Here is an 18,497-nt window from a genome sequence, read left to right as displayed (position 1 = left end):
CCCTCTTTCCTTTCTCTTTGCCAGCTACATAATTAACCATTGGAAACAGAACCTATAATTACCATCTCCCCCATGCCCTTAAATTGCTTTCAGTTTGGGTTCTATGACCCCTGTCCTGGATGGGGGTTGGTTTCCCCCTCAGCAGCCTCCCAAAGGGGAGCCAACCTAACAAGCACCAGCTGAGGCCCTCACTCCCCAGATCTGATGGCCAGCTGTACAGGAGGCTGGCAGCAGATGGGCGAGGAGGGTCTCCCCAGCAGGCTGGGCCTGACTCAGCTAGGGTGTCAGTGGGACTGTGACGTGCCTGGGCAGGACAGGAGACCAGGCAGGCAGGCAGGCAGGCAGGCAGGCCGGATTTCCGAGAGTGATTGATGCCAGGTGGCCAAAGTGCCGCTTTCTCAGCAGGGCCCAACCTAGGATGGTCCCAGTAGAGCCGGGTCTTTTCTTGGGTCCTTTGGTTCATGCTCCTGTCCCTGCCTAGAGGGTGCCAGGCCATCCACATCCCTGGTGCCTCAGGGAGGCTGGGAGCTTAAAATGGACCAGTGCAGTAAGTCCCAAGAGCCCTGGCCTTTCAGCCCCACAAGGCCTAGCCATTAAGGGAAACTGAGGCCTGAATGGCACCTGCTCAGCTTGGCTTCATTGGTGATCTGGACTCAGCGTGTGGAGGAAGCCAAGCAGCCCCACCCTCACCTGGGAAGCATCCTCTATCCCTGACTCACCGGGAGGGAGTTTAGGCCCAGCTGGAACAGGAAGGAGAGCTGAGGGTGGGGCTGGTCTGGGGCCCTACCACAGAAAGCTCACACCCCCTGCCTCCAGCTAGCTAGGCATGGTCCCTCCCTGACCCACACAGACAGTAAGGGAATGAGGAGGGAATGGCTCCCCTTCTCCAAGAGCCACAAGGAAGCACACTTCCTCAGTGTCACCCAAGGAGGGCAAGGAGAGTGTGTGTGTGTGTGTGTGTAAGGGTGGGGTGGAGGAGAATCACCCTTTAGCAACTTCTGTTTGCTCACAGTATAGTAAAAAGACCTGGGCTTGAAGCCTCGCACTTGCGTTCACTTGATGTGTGTTCTTGCAATAGGTCTGTTTCCTCATTTCAAATATGAGGCCAAGAATTCTTCACCTCCTACCCTCACAGGGAAGTTTAGGAAATTCAATGAGATAACACGTGTAAAAGTGCATTTCTACCCTCACAGGGAAGTTTAGGAAATTCAATGAGATAACACGTGTAAAAGTGCATTTTTTTTTTCAGTGACAGGCATTGTCCAGGTGAAGGACACTCTGCTACAAAGGGCTACAGAGTGGTGCTGTGTGGCTGGCAAAGCACAGATGTGGAGTTCAGACCAACAGCAGCCTCGGCTCCCAGGCCAGAGCAACAGAGGTCACAAACCTTCTAGGCTGTTGGAGAAGCTGCCCCATACTTTGCTTCGCCCTCTCCCAGAGATTTTACTTCACATTCCCCACAGCTACTTCCAACAGGCCCCCAGAAACTCGATCCCCCACTGAGACGTTGGGGGTAGCCAGTGTCCCAGGCTGGGTGGTGAGGCACCCAAGGACACTCAGTTGGTGACGTGTGGGAAGGGCTCTACCCAATCCAGATCCCCCTCAGTTAGAGAAATCAATCTGGCCTAAACCAGCCTTGGGTAGAGACCCCTGGCCCAGGCAGGGGCCCTGCTCTGGGCAGGCAGTCAAGCAGCAGAGGCCCCATCTGATCCAGGCACTTCCTTTGGTTAATGAGAAACCAAATAAACAGCCTCTGCCCCAGCTGGCTTCAGGAGCACCCCAGCCAGGCCCAGCCCTGCCTGCTCCAGCCAGCCTCCCTCCCCTTCACCGTGCAGGTCCCGTGATTCTCCTCCCCTAGCCTTCTCTGTGCGCTTCCCACTTCCCTCACAGCCCTGCCTACTCCTTGGCTGGTGTGCTGGGGCTTCCTGCTCTGGATCACTAACGAACCCTCCCCTTCCTTCCTCCTCCTCCTTTCCTCTAGTTCCTTCTTACCCATTTTTAGCTGCTGGGATCCCACTTGTTCTCCTCTCCCGATATCTGTCTCAGCCATCTCGATAGCTAATCCCCTACCAAGAAGACTGTGGGCTGCTCCAGGCCCTGCCAGCCTGCGTCTCTGCTGTGGGACTGAAGCCAAACCCTATTCAGGGTACTCACTCCACTCTCAGACCCTCAGCCTGTGGGAGGGAGACTGGGTGCTCAGGGCTTTAACTGTCAGCCAGAACCCCCCAAGTATGCCATGCTGAGAACTCTGGTGTGCAGCAGAGAGAAGACTCTTCTGGCTAAGAAGCGAATGGGGAAGCCTAAAGCAGCCTCGTTACCCAGTGGGTCAAAGCTGAGACCCAGCTCTTGGGAAGTTAGTTCCATCCACCTCCAGGTGTCTTGAGGCAGGGCAGGGCTGGGCCTGTCAGCAGGTTCCAGATCTAGCCCCAGCCAGGTGGTGGCAGTACTTGTGGACACACCCAGGTCCCCATGGGAACAGCCCCTCCCCCATCTACTCTCTCAGTTCAGTTCAGTCGCTCAATCGTGTCCGACTCTTTGCAACCCCATGAATCGCAGCACACCAGGCCTCCCTGTCCATCACCAACTCCCAGAGTCTACCCAAACCCATGTCCATCGAGTCGGTGATGCCATCCAGCCATCTCATCCTCTGTCGTCCCCTTCTCCTTCTGCCCCCAATCCTTTCGAGCATTAGGCTGAGCCTAATGCCAGATTGGGCAGATGCCCGTGGCCTATGCCACAGTGGTGACAGGATGGAGAGGGAGATATGGTCACAGTATCTAGCAGAACAAGAGGGCAGAGGAACTTGTCATGAGGAAGGGCACAGAACACTTGCAGCATCTTGCTCCACTAGGATAGTCACCATCTTCCCACACCTGCCCAGATCACCAGTGTTTTGGTCAGGTGAAAATCATACACACACACACACACACACACACACACACACACACAACTCAATCTCTCTCTGTGTCTCATTCATATATGCACTCATACACTCACACTTCATTCCCCAAACATCACGACATCATTTAACACCCATTTCTCCATGTGTTTTTTTTTTTAGTTCTCATTTTTTTCTAAGAAAAAAGCAACAAGAAAATAATTCAGAGTTTATACAAAACATCTTTACATTATTTTTTTTTCAAAAAGACTAGTATTTACACAAATGGCAATAGAAACAAAAACAAAAAAACCCTTTTGACTGCCACCTGGAAGGGGCTGGCTGTTCTGCTCCCTCTCCCACCTGGCTCTGGAGTGGGCAGCTGGCCCGGAGGCAGTGTGGAGGTGGATGGTGGAAGGCCCAGCTCCTTCCATGGCCACTCTGGGAGTGCCTGCAAGGCGCTTGCAAGTGGCAGTCTGTTAGCAGCCGTGCTGGCAAGGAGCCGGGGTCAAAGTGCACGGCGTGCTGGCCCAGCCCTGGGCAAGCCTCTCCCTCTTTCTAAGCCCCAGACCAAGATAGGGGGGCTAGTGGGAGCTGGGTTAAGGGGACACCCACCTGTGATAGAGCCCAGAAAAGGAGCAGGCCACCTGGCCTTATACCCGCTTAGTTCTCCAGCCTGGGCTTCTGTTTCCCCACCAGGCCAAAGGATGCCAAAGGTGAGGGGAGAACAGGGCAGAGGGGAGAGGGGGGAACTCCCAGCTCTGCAGGGCAAATAGCCACCTGGGCACCTCACCTCCCTCCACCCCCCATGAGGTCATCTGCCTGCAGCAGCTCTCCTGTTCCCCAGGCAACAGCCAATTAAGACGTTAATTACCGTGAGAGTGAGGGAGGCAGGAGATGCCCAAGAATCCCACAAGGAAGGGATTTTTTTTTGGTGGAAGGGTGGCAGCCACTACCCCATTACCAAGATCAGCACTGTAGAAGGGAGGTCAGTGGGGGAGGGTAAGACACCTTGCCCAATGGCACTCTTGTCTTCCCTCATGGGCAAGAATAGCCCTGGCCTGCCTCCCCCGCCACCCCCCGCAAAAAAAAAAAAAAAAAATGTCAAGGAGTTTACAAAAGAAATGCCACCCTAGGCTTCCTGACTGGTCACAACCTGCCCCAGGCCCCTGATACTGGGGTAGGCCAGGCTCAAAAAACCTGGGGAGGGGCTGCCTTTTCCATTTTTCCATTTTTCTTAAAAAAAAAAAAAAACAGATGAAAATGAGTTGACAGCTAAAAAATGAACACAAAAACATTAAAAACAGTGATGATAGAGGACAAGCAGTCCTGGGAAGGGAGAAAGGGGGCAAAGTGGGGCAGGGCCGGGGGGGGCGTCTCCCTGCCTGCTGTCCATCAGCGTCCGACCCTGCCCTCCAAGAAGGGGCACCCCCGCAGAGCCCAGAGGCCTGGCCAGAGGGGGAAGGCACAAGAGCATGGGGGCTGGGGGCACAAGCACCCCCCTCCGAAGCCCAGAGGGTGCGGCAAAAGGGGGATTATAAAAGCCAAGAAACTACAAAACTAAATACAAAGGTGGGCACAGCTGGCAAAGGGAGGGATGTAGGTGAGGAAGGAGAGGTGCAGTCCCAGCCGACTGTCCCTCGGGACCGAGGCTGCTCAGGCCCTCAGACCTTGTAGTAGATGTTCGCTGGGCTCTGGGGCGGCATCTCCTGGACGATGTAGACGGGGTGCCCGTAGTCCCCACTCACCTTCTCGTAGTGGGGGCAGTAGTTGTTCTCTGTAGTCCGTAAGGGGATGATGATGTCGCTGGGTTCGGTGCCCGCTGTGCCACTGCCCCCCTTGGGACTGGCCAGGGTGCTGAGCGAGAGGGCGGGCGCCCGCTGCTGCGTGTGCTTGCGGTGCCGCTTGCGCAACTTCAGTAGCAGGATGGTCAGGAAGATGATGATGAGCAGGAAGATGACGCAGCCGGCGCCCACAGCTGCAAACAATGCCACCTTGGAGTTGAAGAAGCTGTCGGGGTCCCCGCTGCTGCCTCCATTCCCACCAGAGCCACTTTTCTCATCCTGGTTCACAGTCTCTGTGGATGGGGGAGGGAGGGGAGAAAGGTCAGCCAGGGGTCCCAGGGATACATGGCAGATCCTGGGCTATGCCCTGCCTTCCTTCAGAGCTAGCGCCTAAACGGGCAGCCAAGCGATGGCTTCTGCCCTCTGGGAAACTCCCATACGCTCACCATGCTTGCCGTCAGAGTCACCCATGGAACTCCGACCACCGGGGGCCTGCGTGGCCATCTTGATAGTGTTGTCTGCCTCCTTGCTGGGCCGGCTGGTAGTCAGCTGCTCAGGTGTCACAGCATTGGGGTCTGGAGGTGGGGAGAGGGCAAGTAAGCCAGGGAAACTCCAGAAGCACAGGTGCCTTGGTTATGTAGCACCTCCCAGCCAAGAATGGTCCGGATACTGGACCTCAGATACTCTATCCCTGCTACCCCCTCTGCCACTATTTTCCATGCCCCCACACCCAATCAGGAGCATCTGTTGCAAAAGCCCAGCTGGGGAGCCCTTGGCCTGGATGCTCACCTTGCCCAACTTTCATGACGATCTTCATGGTGCGTGTGCGGCACACACCTCCCTCCCGGTTCTCCAGTCCCTCCAGACTCCCATTGGATGTAGCTGCAGCGAGAGGCCAGAGCAGTCAGGGGGAGGAGGGGTCTGCCAGCATTACCTAGAAGCCCTAGAGATGCCTGAGTCCATAAGAATAGAACTGGGAACTTGGGAGTTACAAGCAGTCCCACCCACCTGTGAACCTTTCTACTTCACTCCCACTAGGAAGAGTCTGGGACCTAGCCCCTCCCACAAAGATGCTGCTCCTCTATCATGACCAGGCCTTGGCCCTTCTTTCTTAGTTGAAACTATGTGTGTCTTCTCACTGGGTGATGTGGCTCAGAGGCCAAGCAATTAGAACTCGCAAGGTGAGGGAGGCTTCTCTACAGACTGGAAGGAATCCTAGATTGGAGGTCAGGAGAACTAGATTGGAAACCCAATCCTCTCTCTCCCTGTGTGATCTAGAGCAAGAAGCCCCTTCACCTCTTGGGGCCTCAGTTCCCATAAAGAGAAAGGCTGAAGGTCTGCCAATTCTGCCATTCCCAAGATTAGATCTTAGGTGGGCAAAGAAAATAAGAGAGAGAGCACCATGGATCGGAGTCCTCTCCCAACTCTTAAGAGCCAGGGCGAGCTGGCAGCAGACTCCATGGTAATCGTTGGGGCCAGAATTCCAATACCAGGCTAGGAGGAGAACATGCCAGTCCTCAAGGGGACTGGATCAGGCTGGGCCTGAAATATGTGTAGTCTCCTTGCACTACTCAAAAGCTCCCACCACTACAGGACAAGACAGAACCACATGGTGGGTAGGGACTCACAGGTAATATAGTAGTCATGGTGCTTCTTGAACTCCAGGCCCATGTAGTTGGGGCTGAACTCCTGGAACTTGATGGTGAAGCGGATTTCCTGCTCTGGCCTATTGCAAGTGACTAGCACATTGGGGTCAAGCACGGTGCTACAGGCCGCTGCCTGCTCAGGCCGCACCAGGTACAGCTTGTAGTACTCATAGGGCCTCCCAGCTTCTGCTCGGGGGCAGATGATGTCCAGCTTGTCTCCAATCTTTGGGTAAATCACCAGCCCCTTCCCGCTCAGGAACCTGCCCAAAAAGAAAGAGAGATGGTTAGCCTTAAGATTGGGGGTCTCTGGCCATTCCCAGAACCAGGAGAGCCGACAATGAGGACCAGGCTAGGCCCACTGGATGGAGATGGAGAGGACAGACATTCTGTTCCTTCAACCTTATGCTGTGGGTGGGGAAAGAGAACCACACTGCCAGCAGGGCGTGGAAGGGGTGGCCCATGGGCAAGGCTGCCAGGCTTTGACTGTTTGGCAGGGTAGGGCACTACCTAGCTGGGAGAGCCCTTTGTCCTAATGTGGCATTTCCGCAGGGGGCTGACGTGGCAGATGGGCTGGGCACCAAGGTGTCGGGTTTGGGCTGCCTGGAGGTGGTGGCCCTGTCCTCCTCTCACCCGCAACACACTCACATTCCTTCATAGCCACTGCTACCAGCTCCTCAGCACACACACATGTGTATGCACTTATGTGCACAGAACACAGAAACACACACAGAACAAGCCCACGCATGCCCTAAAAACCACCCCCGCAGCTCCCAGTCAAAAGCTGGGGGTGCACAACCTATCTGAGACCCATGTCTTCTCCCCCATTGGTGCTAATCTTGGACATGATAAGGAGATAGGAACAAACCGTGCCTAGAGCCAAGGGATAATGGGCACAGTCTCCAGCCAGGTAAAGCTCCACACAGCTCTCTCCAATCCCTACTCCCACTGTCTGGCATCCTACCAGGACTCATCCCACCCCCATAATGCAAGAGCCAAAATCCCCAAATCTGACCAGTCTCACTGCTAAGAAGAACAGAGAAAGGGGAGAAGAGGACCAAGCAGGAATGATAGATGATATAGGACAGGGCCCCAAGAACCTTGCTCACCTGCCTTTTATTGACCACACACACACACACACACACACACACACACACTGCCTCTGCTCCCAATCCTGAGAGAAAATGGATAAATGCCTCCTGAGCCAGGTTCATCTTCTGATCCAGAAGGCCAGGCACTGGGAAATAGCAAGGGGATGGCAGCTGCCTGGGGCCACGGATTCATATCATCCTGTCTTTGCCTAAGCACACAGTAAGTTCTCTCAGCCATTTCTGAGCCTGGAAAATGTAGGAGAAAGAAGACATGCTTTGGAATCAGCCAGACAGTGGCCCTTACAAGCTCTGCGACCTTGGATGAGCTACCTGATCTCCTTAGGCTTCTGTGTCCTCTATAAACTGGGAGTGGTAAGAGTCCCACCTCTAAGGATGGTGGAGGGGAGACATGATGGCATGTACAGAGCACACAGTTGGCACTCAACCATTTGATTCCTGCTCAGAAATAGTCTGGTCTGCCAAGAGGTAGGAAACCAGACACTAACACCAAGGACCTATGAGCCCAGTCTTGTTTCTTGGGTGGGAAAGAGGAAAAGATGATACAGCTCCATCCACAAGGACTTTACTGTCTAATGTGGGTCGGAAAAATAAATGGTTCATGTGGCAGCAATGGACAGCACCAGGCTATCTGGAGGCTATATGCAAGGATGGTGGCTCAAAAGGCAAGGGCTGGATGCAGAGAGAGGAAGGAGACAGCTCATCTGACAGGACAGTCAGAAATGGTCCCACAGATGGCTTCTTGGCCTTTTGGCTAAGATGAAGTGTAGAAATGGTCCCACAGGGGAGGAATAAGAAGTCAACACCCAGCAAGAATAGACAGTAGTGGCTGGGACACAAAACCTAGGCCAGGGATTGTCCCAGTGATGGGTAGAGAAGAGCAGAAGAGGCAGAAAAGCTCAGCTGGGGTCAGACTGAAAGGCGAGGATTACAACAGTGTGGGTTTCATCCAGTTGGGGACAGACTCTCCAGCAGGAAGGGCAATGAAGAGCTGAAAGTAGTGCATCAACGGAATGAAGTTGATAGTGGAAAAACATGATTCCACTCCCCAAGGACCCATTCCACAGGGACTACAAGGGAGCTCAGTATCCTCAGTATCCTCACCTGATGGAGGGAAATGATATCCAAGGAGGTAAAGGAACTAGACCAAGCAGATGAAGTAGATGAAGAACAGCAGCCCTCTCTCCATGTCCAGGGAGGCTCCACTAAGCTGGAATCTGCCATCCTGCTATGCAGGAGGGTAAAAGTCACAACGAGAAGGTCTCCCCACTTAGTACCTGGCTTTATCAAACTCCAGAGGGCCAGCAAGGAAGCAGGCATGGGATGGAGGCTCACACAAACATTTGAGAGAAAATACCTCCAACTCCATACACCACAAAAAGCCAAGAAGTTTCACCAAAGTCTTCATAATTCCCAAGGCATTTTTCACTTTCTAATCCTCATACTGGTTCCAGCCAGGCAGTAGGATTAGATCTAACAACTAGAAGGAACCTTTGAGAGCCACTGAGTCCAAGCTCCTCATGTGAGGGAATGAGCAACCAGATGAATGTTCCTATTGAGGGGTGCTCAAAGCCAAGCCAGGGAGCCTAAACTCACCCAGGATGTTATTCCCCAGAGGTCTAAGAGTACCTGAAACATTGGCTGAATCCTTGTACAGCTTCTCCTCCACAAGACCCTACCTGGAGATGACAGCAGGTAGACAGAGAGCACATATAGGGGTACAGGCCAGCTCTCTTTTCTAACCACTTGGCCCGCCTTACCCATCAGGGGCTTTTGTTAGCTCTGAGCAGTCTCCCATCACCCCTTAGGTTCTGGAGCCCTGGAACCCAGACACAACCAAGGAAACAGATGTCTATATAGTGGGTAGGGGAATGGGAAAGAGAGAGGACTATTGCCCCCAGTACCCCCTCAGACTCTCATCAACCTCAGCGAACAGGATTCATGAATATGCATGAGTTTATTTGCATAGCAGCTGGCAGAGGGAAACTCACCTTCCCCTAAAGCGCAGAAGGGAGCAGAGCCTGATGAGACCTGCCTTCCCTGACCCTGGTGCACCACGATGGTGCCTTCTCAGCCTCTTTCTTCCCCACCACTGAGAAAAGTGCATCTGGGCCTGTGAGAAGCCCCAGAAAGTGGCAAGGGGCCATGAGGGGTGGTTATGCAGCCTGTGAGAGTGAAGCCTGAGGTCAGGTAATATGCTATGCATCCTCTACAGCAGGGACCCTGCAGGTCTCCCTTTATATCCACCAGGAGAAGGGGCTGAGAGGAAGAGGAAGAGAGTGCCTAGTTAAACTGTTTACCCTCCAGTTTTCAAAAACTAGTACTCCCTCCATCATCAAACCAAGCTTTTTTGTCTGGGGCCACCCCCAGACAAAGCCCTTTTCTGGAAAATAAGGGGATTGACATGGCCCAGCAGGAAGCCTGCAGCAGGTCACCATGGTAACCCCTGAGGCCTTCCCTCCTTAGCCTCTGATAGCCCCTGGGACCCCAGAGAGCCACTCCAGGGAGTAGAAGGACTTTCGGGAGGTGGTCTGAGCATTCAGGCTCCTATCTGTGGCCTGCCTCTTCCCCTCCACCCTAACCCGAGTCTCTTCCCCAGGCTGCCTACTGAGCTTAAAGAATTCTAGAAGGGGAGAAACCTGAGGGTCTGGCGCAGTAGTCAGTACTGGTCAGAGGCCAATTACCCCCTTGCTTCTTTGTCCAGCTAAGCCCCTATTCACCCAAAAACCAACAATCGACAGCAGGGAGAGTTTTGGATCTGTGGGGGTCGTGTCTAGAAACCTGCCCACATTCCACCAGCTCTACATTTCTGTCCCTCTCACCCTTCCCTCAGGCCCTAGGAACTTGTGGTCAGAGACTGGCCAAAAGGACAGTCCGGTCCTAGGCCACACCACCACAGGTTTGGTAGAAGACTCTAGCCACAGCTTTGATTCAGTGACTCCGGCACCCCCAAGGGTGGCAGGACCAGTGGAGGACAGACCCCAAGCCAGAGCTCAAGTCTACACTCATTCCAGCAAGGGTGGAGAGTCCCCAAATTAAAGGCTCCTCTTTCACTCCCCCAGCTCCACCCAGCCCCCGAGGCAGCAGGAGCAGGCCTGGCGTGTCCCAGCAGTGCCCGCCCAGGCGTGGGTGGGCAGGAACAGCAGCTGGGTCCTGGCACACACACAGTGCTGTCAGAGGCAGGGAAGCCAGGAGAGCCCCAGAGGAAGTCACCCCTCAAACACACACCTACACTAAACCATGCCTCCCCTCTGCCCCACCTGGCCAACACTAGGGCCCACTGGGGGCTCAACAGCCCTTTCCTTGTTGTCTGCTTTCTGTGGGGTCCCTAAAAGGCAGTGAGACTCCTGGCCCAGAGAGGAACTAAGGCTGCTGTTTAGAGCTCAGGAAGAAGTGTGCCAGTCATGGAGCAGCCTGCCCTCAGATGGTGGCCTAGGAAAGTCAAATGAGGAAGCTGGAGCACTGCTCATCCCACGTGGGCAGGGCCTGAGTCACAAGGACAGATGCACATACACCTGTGAAGTGAGAGGGGAAGCCGGCGGCTAGAGCCAGCGCCTCTTCCCAAACCCTGTCTCTCCCATACCCCAAGGCAGCAGGATGGTGTGGAAAGAACAGCACAAGGTGGCTCTCCCTGCTAGGAGCTGACTGGCTTGAAACAAGTCACTTTCCTTTTCTGGGCAAATGCCTCCTCATCTGCAAAATAGGGGCAATTCTAACTTCCCAGGGCTTTTGGGAACATCCGATGAGCTCACAAATGAAGATGCTTTGGAAGTAGCAAGGTACTGCCCAACTGTTAGTTAGCACACCAAATACCATTTAGAAGAAACTGAAGAAGCTTACTACACTCCTGACTGCCAGTGCCCCTACCCAAAATGACTACCATGAAAATCCACCCAGGAGGGGCTGTCACAGCGTCCAGGGCAATTAACCCCATATATGGCTGGTGAGCATCCCCCTACCTCAGCTCCCCTAATAATCATAGGGTGGATCCTCCCCCTAAACCTACTGTTCCCATGGCAACCAGCAGCCTCCTGGCTGGCCCACCCGCTCCATAATCCCAACACCAAAAAACAGTGATGCACAGTAGTATCCAGGGCCCACCCATCCCCACCCACCACAGTTGCTGAGGCAGTGGAGAGCCTGAGAGGAGAAAGGGAACCCTAGATTCAGCTCCTGGCCCAGCCTCACCAGGCCCTTCTTGCCCTGGCCTGAATGCCTGGGGATGCGGGAGGGAGGGAGGGGAACAGGGAACTTTAGGAGCTGCTGGGTTCCCATCGCTTTCAGGCCCCCACCTGTGGCCAATCAGCCACAGAGTAAAAGAGGTCAGGTCCCTAGCCGCCCCGGAAAGGGGCCCCCTGAGCTGGCCTCCCCAGGACTGTGAGCTGGAACAGCTGTGAGGGGGCTGGGACCAACACTTTGGCTTACAGCAGGCAAGCCTGGGTTGGGGTCTGCAGCTGCCCCCACCCATGCTGGATGGAGTCAAGGGTCCTGGATGCCAAGCTGAAACCCCCACCCCCACCCCTTGCAGGGAAGGTGTAATATGATCTCAGGCACATTCCCACTCCCTGGAGGTGGGGGAACCTGAGTGGGGGGCAGGAAAGGGTCAGAACGGGACTGAGAGACTGAACTGCAGCAGCTGGACTTGGCTGAGGACTCAAGTATGAGGCCTGCCGGCTGCCCCAAGCTCTCAGGGGAGGAGGCTGAGGGAGGGGGCTGCCCTGGGACCTTCCATCACAGCCCCCCACCCCCACCGATCCAAGCATGCTCACGCACTCTGGTTCCTCCCAACCTCTAGCGGGCCCAGACCCATCTTCTCACACTGCACTCATTGGGCAAATCTGACAAGAGGGGCCAAGGAGGCAGATGCTCTTGCTACCAGAGACTATCACCCTGGAAGGCCCCAGCACCAACTGGGGTAAGATGCTGAGAGTCTGGAGCCAGCCCTTCCAGCTCTCTTCTGGTCAGAGCTGGGGCTCCCTGTACCCTGGAACCTGGAAACATACCCCCAGCCCCACCACTTCTTTATTTTGATTTTTTTCCCAAGGAGGAAGCAATTAAGCAGGGTTTATAGGCACTGGGAGAATTTTTTTGGGGGGGAGGGGGGTTGCCAGCCCCTGACAGGACTGAGGAGAGAAACCAAAAGCCGGGAGGAAGAGGGGAGGGAAGAGAGAAAATGAGCCTGTGAGGGAGAGCACGGGCATGTGCGAGAAACAAAAGGACTTGAGAAAAAGAGGCAGAGAGTGACTAAGAGTGAGAGGGAGTGTGAGAAAGAGGGAGAGCCGGGCAAGTCGAGCTGGAGAGGGGAGGTGAACGCGGCTCACACAGGGTGTGAGAGGGTGAAACAACAAGGGCCTGAGACGGAGAAGTCAGGCAAGAGGCAAAGAGGGAGACACGGATAGAAAGAGACTGTTGATTTGAAAGACTGTGGGAGCTCAAGGCTTGGGCGCGGTGGCAGAGGCAGCCCCCAGAGCTCAGAGTGAAGCTGAGGGCAGTGCCTTCCTCTTGTCCTCCTGCACCCCGCCCCCCACAACCCGTGCCAACACACACAGACAGGCTGCATTCCAGACCCCGGAGTATAGACGGAACATGGATTGGGGGGGCTTAGGGGCACCAGGATCAGTCCCCCACTGTTCCTAGAATCTGCTCAATTACAGGATGGAATTCGTGCAGGTCCTACTGAGGCCCCAGCTACCACCCCCACCACCCCCAGGATGCCTGCCCTCAGCCTGAAGTGGATCTAGGAGGGGGGCAGATCTCAAAAACCTGTAAACTGGTCCAGAGCACTCAAGGCTCAAAACACAAAAAGGGTGAAGCTCAGGGAGATCTTGTTTCTCCCAGTTCCACCCCCCGCACTCTGCAGGAGGGCTTCCTTCCAGCTGTGGAGCAGCCTGCTATCTCTGGTTAGAGACCCGAGAGAGCAATTAGGTCACTCCCATGAGCCCCTATGATGGGATACCCCAGGCGGATTTCAGCTCTCCATACTCAAGAGAGCATTTCCAGCCTCCACCTTTACAGGACAGAACTGGAAGCTTCACAACCTTTCTCCTTGGGCTGAGCAGCCCCAGGCCCCAAGACCATTTTGAGTCCCTGCTGTTAGCAGAGCACTGTGCCCAGTTCGGCTTCTGAGTAAAGAAGAAATTCTTGTCAATCCCTTTCCTTGTACCCTGACCCTGGTTTAGACATCCCACTAACTGATAAATAGGACCCTACCTTAACTCAAGGAGAAGAGAACTAAATAAGCTGCCCTCTTCCACTCCAGAGCTGAGAGATGCAGTGCCCCTGGAACCTAAGAGGCCAAGGCAGACAGGAGCTCGGGAAGTTAGCGGGGAGCCCAGGAGAGTGGACAGAAAGAGATTCCAGATATAGGAATCATACAGATAGGGCAGGCTTAGGGACCCCAGTTTCCCACTAAGTGAGGTGTCCACACACTGCTGGGCCCTCCAGAAAACAGGAAGGAAAAGCAATTTTGACCCTGGGTTCCAACCTAAGTCCTGGATGCCAAAAGAGAAAAAGGTCCAGAGGTCACTACACAACCCAGCGACTCCCCACTAACAGCCCAGAAACCATTGAGCCACCGCCCTGAAAGGTGTGTGGTTGGGGGGGGGGGGGGTTGGGCGAGGATTGTGAAAGGGAAGAATAGAGAAAAGAAAGGATCTTCTCTACATAAACTGCCTCCCCAACCCCTTTGAGAAAGCTAAGCACAACTCCCCAATCTGAGGGACGGGGAAGATGGGGAGGAGCAATGGGACCAGCCTGGGCAGGAATCTTTCATTTGCCACCCACCTCCCTCGCCAGCTCGGCCGCCACACTCCACCCCGGCCAGCCCTGGAAGCTCTGCTGTCGGCTCCATTGGACCCCCGACGGGCGATGGATCGAACCCCCCCCCCCTCCAACAAAACCCCTTTCCCACTCCGCCCCTCTCCACCCGCCGCCTTTGTGAGCCTGGGAGCGGCGCCCGCCCTTCCACGGCCCCAGCAGGGAGAAAGGTGGCGGCGGGGGGGTGGGGGGGCGCGAGGGCTGGAAGAGGCAGCAAAACGAAAAGCCAGGGAGGCGAACTGGGAAGAAAGAAATGAAAATGGGAGAAGCCTGAATCAGGATACAGGCGCTGCCACCCGCTCAAAGCGCGAAGTCCCGCGCCGCGGTCCCTTCACTGCTAAACAAACGGGGAACCAGTGTTTTGGCCTCTTCCCCTGCCCAGGTCAAGCTCGCCCCCACTCCCCAACCCCGCCAGCGGCTCTCCGCGAAAACCGCCACGTTCCCAGGGGCCCTAAAGGGGGGCTGCTTTCTATCCCCCACCCAGCTCTCCGGTGCGCTCTAGAGCGCTCCGACTCCCAGCTCTGCCCGGCGCGACAATCTTGACTTGATTTGGGACGTGCGGAGGAGAGAGCCGAGAAGCCGAGGGGTCACAATCCAGCCAAGTGCCCCCACCCAACCCCGCCGCACCCTTCCCCGCCCGTCCGCAGGGAAACACACTCGAAAAAGCCAGAGACAAAATAGGGCGCCGCTCCTCCTCTGAACACCTTCCCACAGGCGCTCGGGGGCGCGCGGCCTCACCCCGAAGGAGTGCCTCCCACCCTCAGGGACCAGAAGAGATAAGTTACTCACTTGGGGTTGAGAGAGCTCCAGGACACGGGCTCCAGATTCTTGGCCAACGGCGTGGCGAGCCGGCATAGCGCCAACACGACCATCGCGACAAGCCACTTGCCGAGCCAACGCTGGCCAGGACGGGCCATCTTCCCGGGGGCAGGCTGCACTTCGGGATCCCCTGGCACCTCCTCAGCAAAGCTGGCCTCGCCTTCCCGTGCCGCGCTGCGCTCCGAACCTCTCAGGCGCCCATCCTCCGCAGCCGCCGGCCTTGAAGTGCTCCCCTCCCGCCGGCTTTGGTGTCTTTCTTCTCCGCCCCGCCGGCCAGGACTCACTGGGCAGCCGCCCCCAACTCCGGCATGAGCTGCGGCCTCCGAGGGCTCGCTCCCCTGGCCTCTCTGCCACACGAAGCACGACGGGGGCTCTGCCCCCCACCGGAGGATCCCTTTCGATTCCACTCGGCTCCCTGAGACCGTTTGGGACTGTGTGCCCTCTCCCCGACGGGGTCTCCCCGCTGGGGACTTGGTGGCCGCCCCGACGCCTCAACCGTCCTGGAATCGGCACCCCTGGGAAGAAGTGGGAGTCTCCCCACCACAAGAGCTCGATCCGGGGGCTCCCGACCGGGCCGCCCTTGCACGGGCTCCGTTCCTCCAGGCCACACTGGAACTCCGGGCTGGGCGCCCCCCGACAGCTTCGACTTCAGCGCGGGCCCCGCTTAGTGTATTTAGAAGAGCGGGGAGAAGCTGCCGAGCAAGCCAGTCCCATCAGTTTGCGCCTCTGAAGCCTAGGCGTTTGGCCTGGCAGCCCAGTCGCCGAGTCCTAGCTTCCCGGCGACTGCGCCCGAGGGTCTGCGTTCAGCGCGAGGCTCACACACCTCCCACTGCTGTCCAGCACGCATAGACTCCCTCCGCTGCTGCTGAGCTGTCTACTCCCCTGCTCAGGCGTACGCAAGGCCAACCCTACTCGTTTTAGCCAATAGCAAGCTCCGTAACGGGGTCCTTGCCCCGTACCACGCCCCTAGAAGAGGAAGGGGGCGGGGTTTCGGGAACTCTTAAGGACGCCGCACTCTAGATGGCACTAATCTGAGTGTGCGGCTCGTGCGGTTAGGGATGGGTCCCGCCTAGTCCTGTTCTCAGAGCGCTCTGCCCGTGGGAAGTTGGCGCTTCTCTAGAGCTGTTGGCCTGCTCTGCTCCCTGCGCGCCTGTTCAACACTCCGGCCCACTGCCCTGGGCCAGACAGGTCCTGTCACGAGCATCCCGGGAAAGTACTGCCATTCTTGTTACACACACGAGCCCTGAAGTTTTTGCTCCATGCCCACCACTGTGGCAAAGATGACTTGTTTACTGCCTGTCCCTTCTCTCACAGGACTCTGGTAGGCTTTCCTCCTTTCACCTTCGCAATGCAGTCGACACTTGCACATGGACCCGGAGTCCTGAACAAACAAATGGATATCGGTGGGTGCTGGAATCTCAGGGGGGTCAAGTAGGGGAAAGAGGAGGGTGGGGGAGAATTTCTTCGCTCCTGGGGACTAGGCCTTGGAAATCTCAACTTTGGAGAAGAGCCTTGTGGGACACTAGGAACCCAGATTTCGAGTCTTGTCCTGTCTGAAGGTATGGGCAAGGCCCCGAGATAGGCCAGCGGGAATGAGAGGGCACCTCTATAAAGAATGACGCAAAGAGGAAAGGTTATAGGGCAGAGGCACCTTTAGAAAATGCAAAAGCAGATGCCCTGGCCCCAGCACACCAGACTCCAGCGCCTCCCAGGCTCGCCATCTGGGTCTTTGTCTCCCAGCCCTGGCCTGTTCTCCCCGCCCCTCCTCGCTTCTTTGCTTATAACTTTGGCTCAATCCCATAGCTCAGACCCTCCAGGTCCGACCCACTCTCCCTCGTCGGACCTCAACAGATGTACCCACATGCTAATGTCTCCCCCTACTGGACTTTTATAACACTGCCGGCGCCTGGGACCGACTGAGAGTGCCCACTCCAACAGGAGCGTGGCACACACGAGCCTGGCACACGCGCTCTAGCGCAAGACCCAGGACAGGGTAGTGGCCTTGGCTAGAACCGCGGTCCCCTATGGGGAGGAAGAGAGAGCACTAGGAGGAAGATCTGAGTTTGAAGTTGGCTCAGGGATTGCCGAGGACTTAAAACCCCTTTGCTGCTGCTTTATGGAGATAATTAGCAACACTCCCGAAGTGCTCTGCCATTTACATAGTTTCCTGTCCTTCTCTCACTTAAAGAGAAGGCTGAGTTACTGACTTTCTCACTGGATCCTCTGATGACCTCTTTGGTTCATAGAGTGGACCTATATTTGGGGGAAACAAAGAGAGGGAAGTGGGTTATTCTCACTTCCAGGAGAGGAAGTGGGTTACTCTCACTTTCAGGAACAGGGCCTAGAGGATGAGAAGGATATGGGTAGAAATAGAAAAGAAGGAGCTGTTTAGGGTCTCTCACCTCCCTCCTGGATTCCTTATTAGGGTGTGAGCAAGGAGAGACAAGAACAAGGTGCAGGGACACACCAATAGACCAAGTTGGAGACTAGGATTGTCCAAAGGGCATGGAAGGACAGCAAAACCTGAGGATGGAAAACAACCTGCCACTTACTGAGTGCCTACTATGTTCTAGGAACCATGGTAGAGGCATTTACCTTCACAATCCTTTGAGATGAGTTCCACAATCCCTATTTTACGTAAGAGGGAAAACTAAGGCTCAAGGGGAAGTGACTCATTTGAGGTCATGGAGCTGATTGATGGTAGAAGCAGAATTTGGCCCCAGACTTCTCTGTCTCCTAAGCCTGTGCCCAGTTTCCTATACCATACTGAGTCACCACATTTCTAGCCCCTCTTCTTGCTTACTTGCTTACTTACTTCATTCCTGATTAAAAGCTGGTTCATGCCTGGAAAGCAAGAACCTTCAGGATGGCCAGGACTCCACTCTTCACTCACAGTCCTCTGAGGGGTTTCTAGGACTGGGGAAGTTCATCTATGTCCCTGGCCACATCCCCAAGTTCCCAGCTAAAGTCACCCACCGTCAATCCCAGAACCAGCCTCAGATTCCACTGCTAATATGCCCAGTGCCCTTCGGGAGGTGAGCCCAGGTGGGGGGCTGATCAGGTGGGGGATGGGGCAGATGAAGCTATGCTGCCAGACTTGGGAAGCCTGGGAAGACAGCAGCAGCTCCTGAGTGTGCTAACACCTCATCCTGGGTGGGGAGGGCACAGAGGAAAGAAGAGAGGACTCTGTGTCTAGGCCTGCTCCACACACTGGTCACCGCTGGTCATGGTGCAGCCTTTCTGCCTCAACCTGCCTATTGGAGCCTCAGTAGCAGGGCTGGGCCTATTCCATGCTGCAGCCAGGGCCAATGACTCCAGGATCCCAGCTCCTGCCCTACCCTAGCAGGGCCTCTTATGTAGTGATTCATGCCCCCTAAGGTAGGGAAAATTACTCCCCAGGGAAGCTGAAAAGGAAGTCAGGATCTGGGGGATGTGGACTCTCTTACCC

The 18,497-nt window shown here is 55.7% G+C and overlaps 1 protein-coding gene across 1 annotated transcript; it reads right to left on the bottom strand.

The window, feature by feature from the left end:
• Positions 1-3,095: 3,095 nt before the first annotated feature.
• On the bottom strand, positions 3,096-15,933 carry EFNB1 (ephrin B1). Its single transcript, XM_020876587.2, has 5 exons — positions 15,020-15,933; positions 6,291-6,568; positions 5,452-5,544; positions 5,109-5,237; positions 3,096-4,955 (listed from the first exon to the last, which is right to left on the bottom strand). Exons 1-5 carry the CDS (start codon positions 15,145-15,147, stop codon positions 4,543-4,545), a joined length of 1,041 nt encoding a protein of 346 aa, XP_020732246.1. The 5' UTR covers positions 15,148-15,933; the 3' UTR covers positions 3,096-4,542.
• Between the last annotated feature and the right edge of the window lie 2,564 nt (positions 15,934-18,497).

The sequence above is a fragment of the Odocoileus virginianus genome, chromosome X (assembly GCF_023699985.2).
Source record: "Odocoileus virginianus isolate 20LAN1187 ecotype Illinois chromosome X, Ovbor_1.2, whole genome shotgun sequence".
In the NCBI taxonomy this organism is placed as follows: Eukaryota; Metazoa; Chordata; class Mammalia; order Artiodactyla; family Cervidae; genus Odocoileus; species Odocoileus virginianus.
Note: the sequence above shows the minus strand (reverse complement) of the source record. Positions and strands in the feature narration are given on the sequence as shown.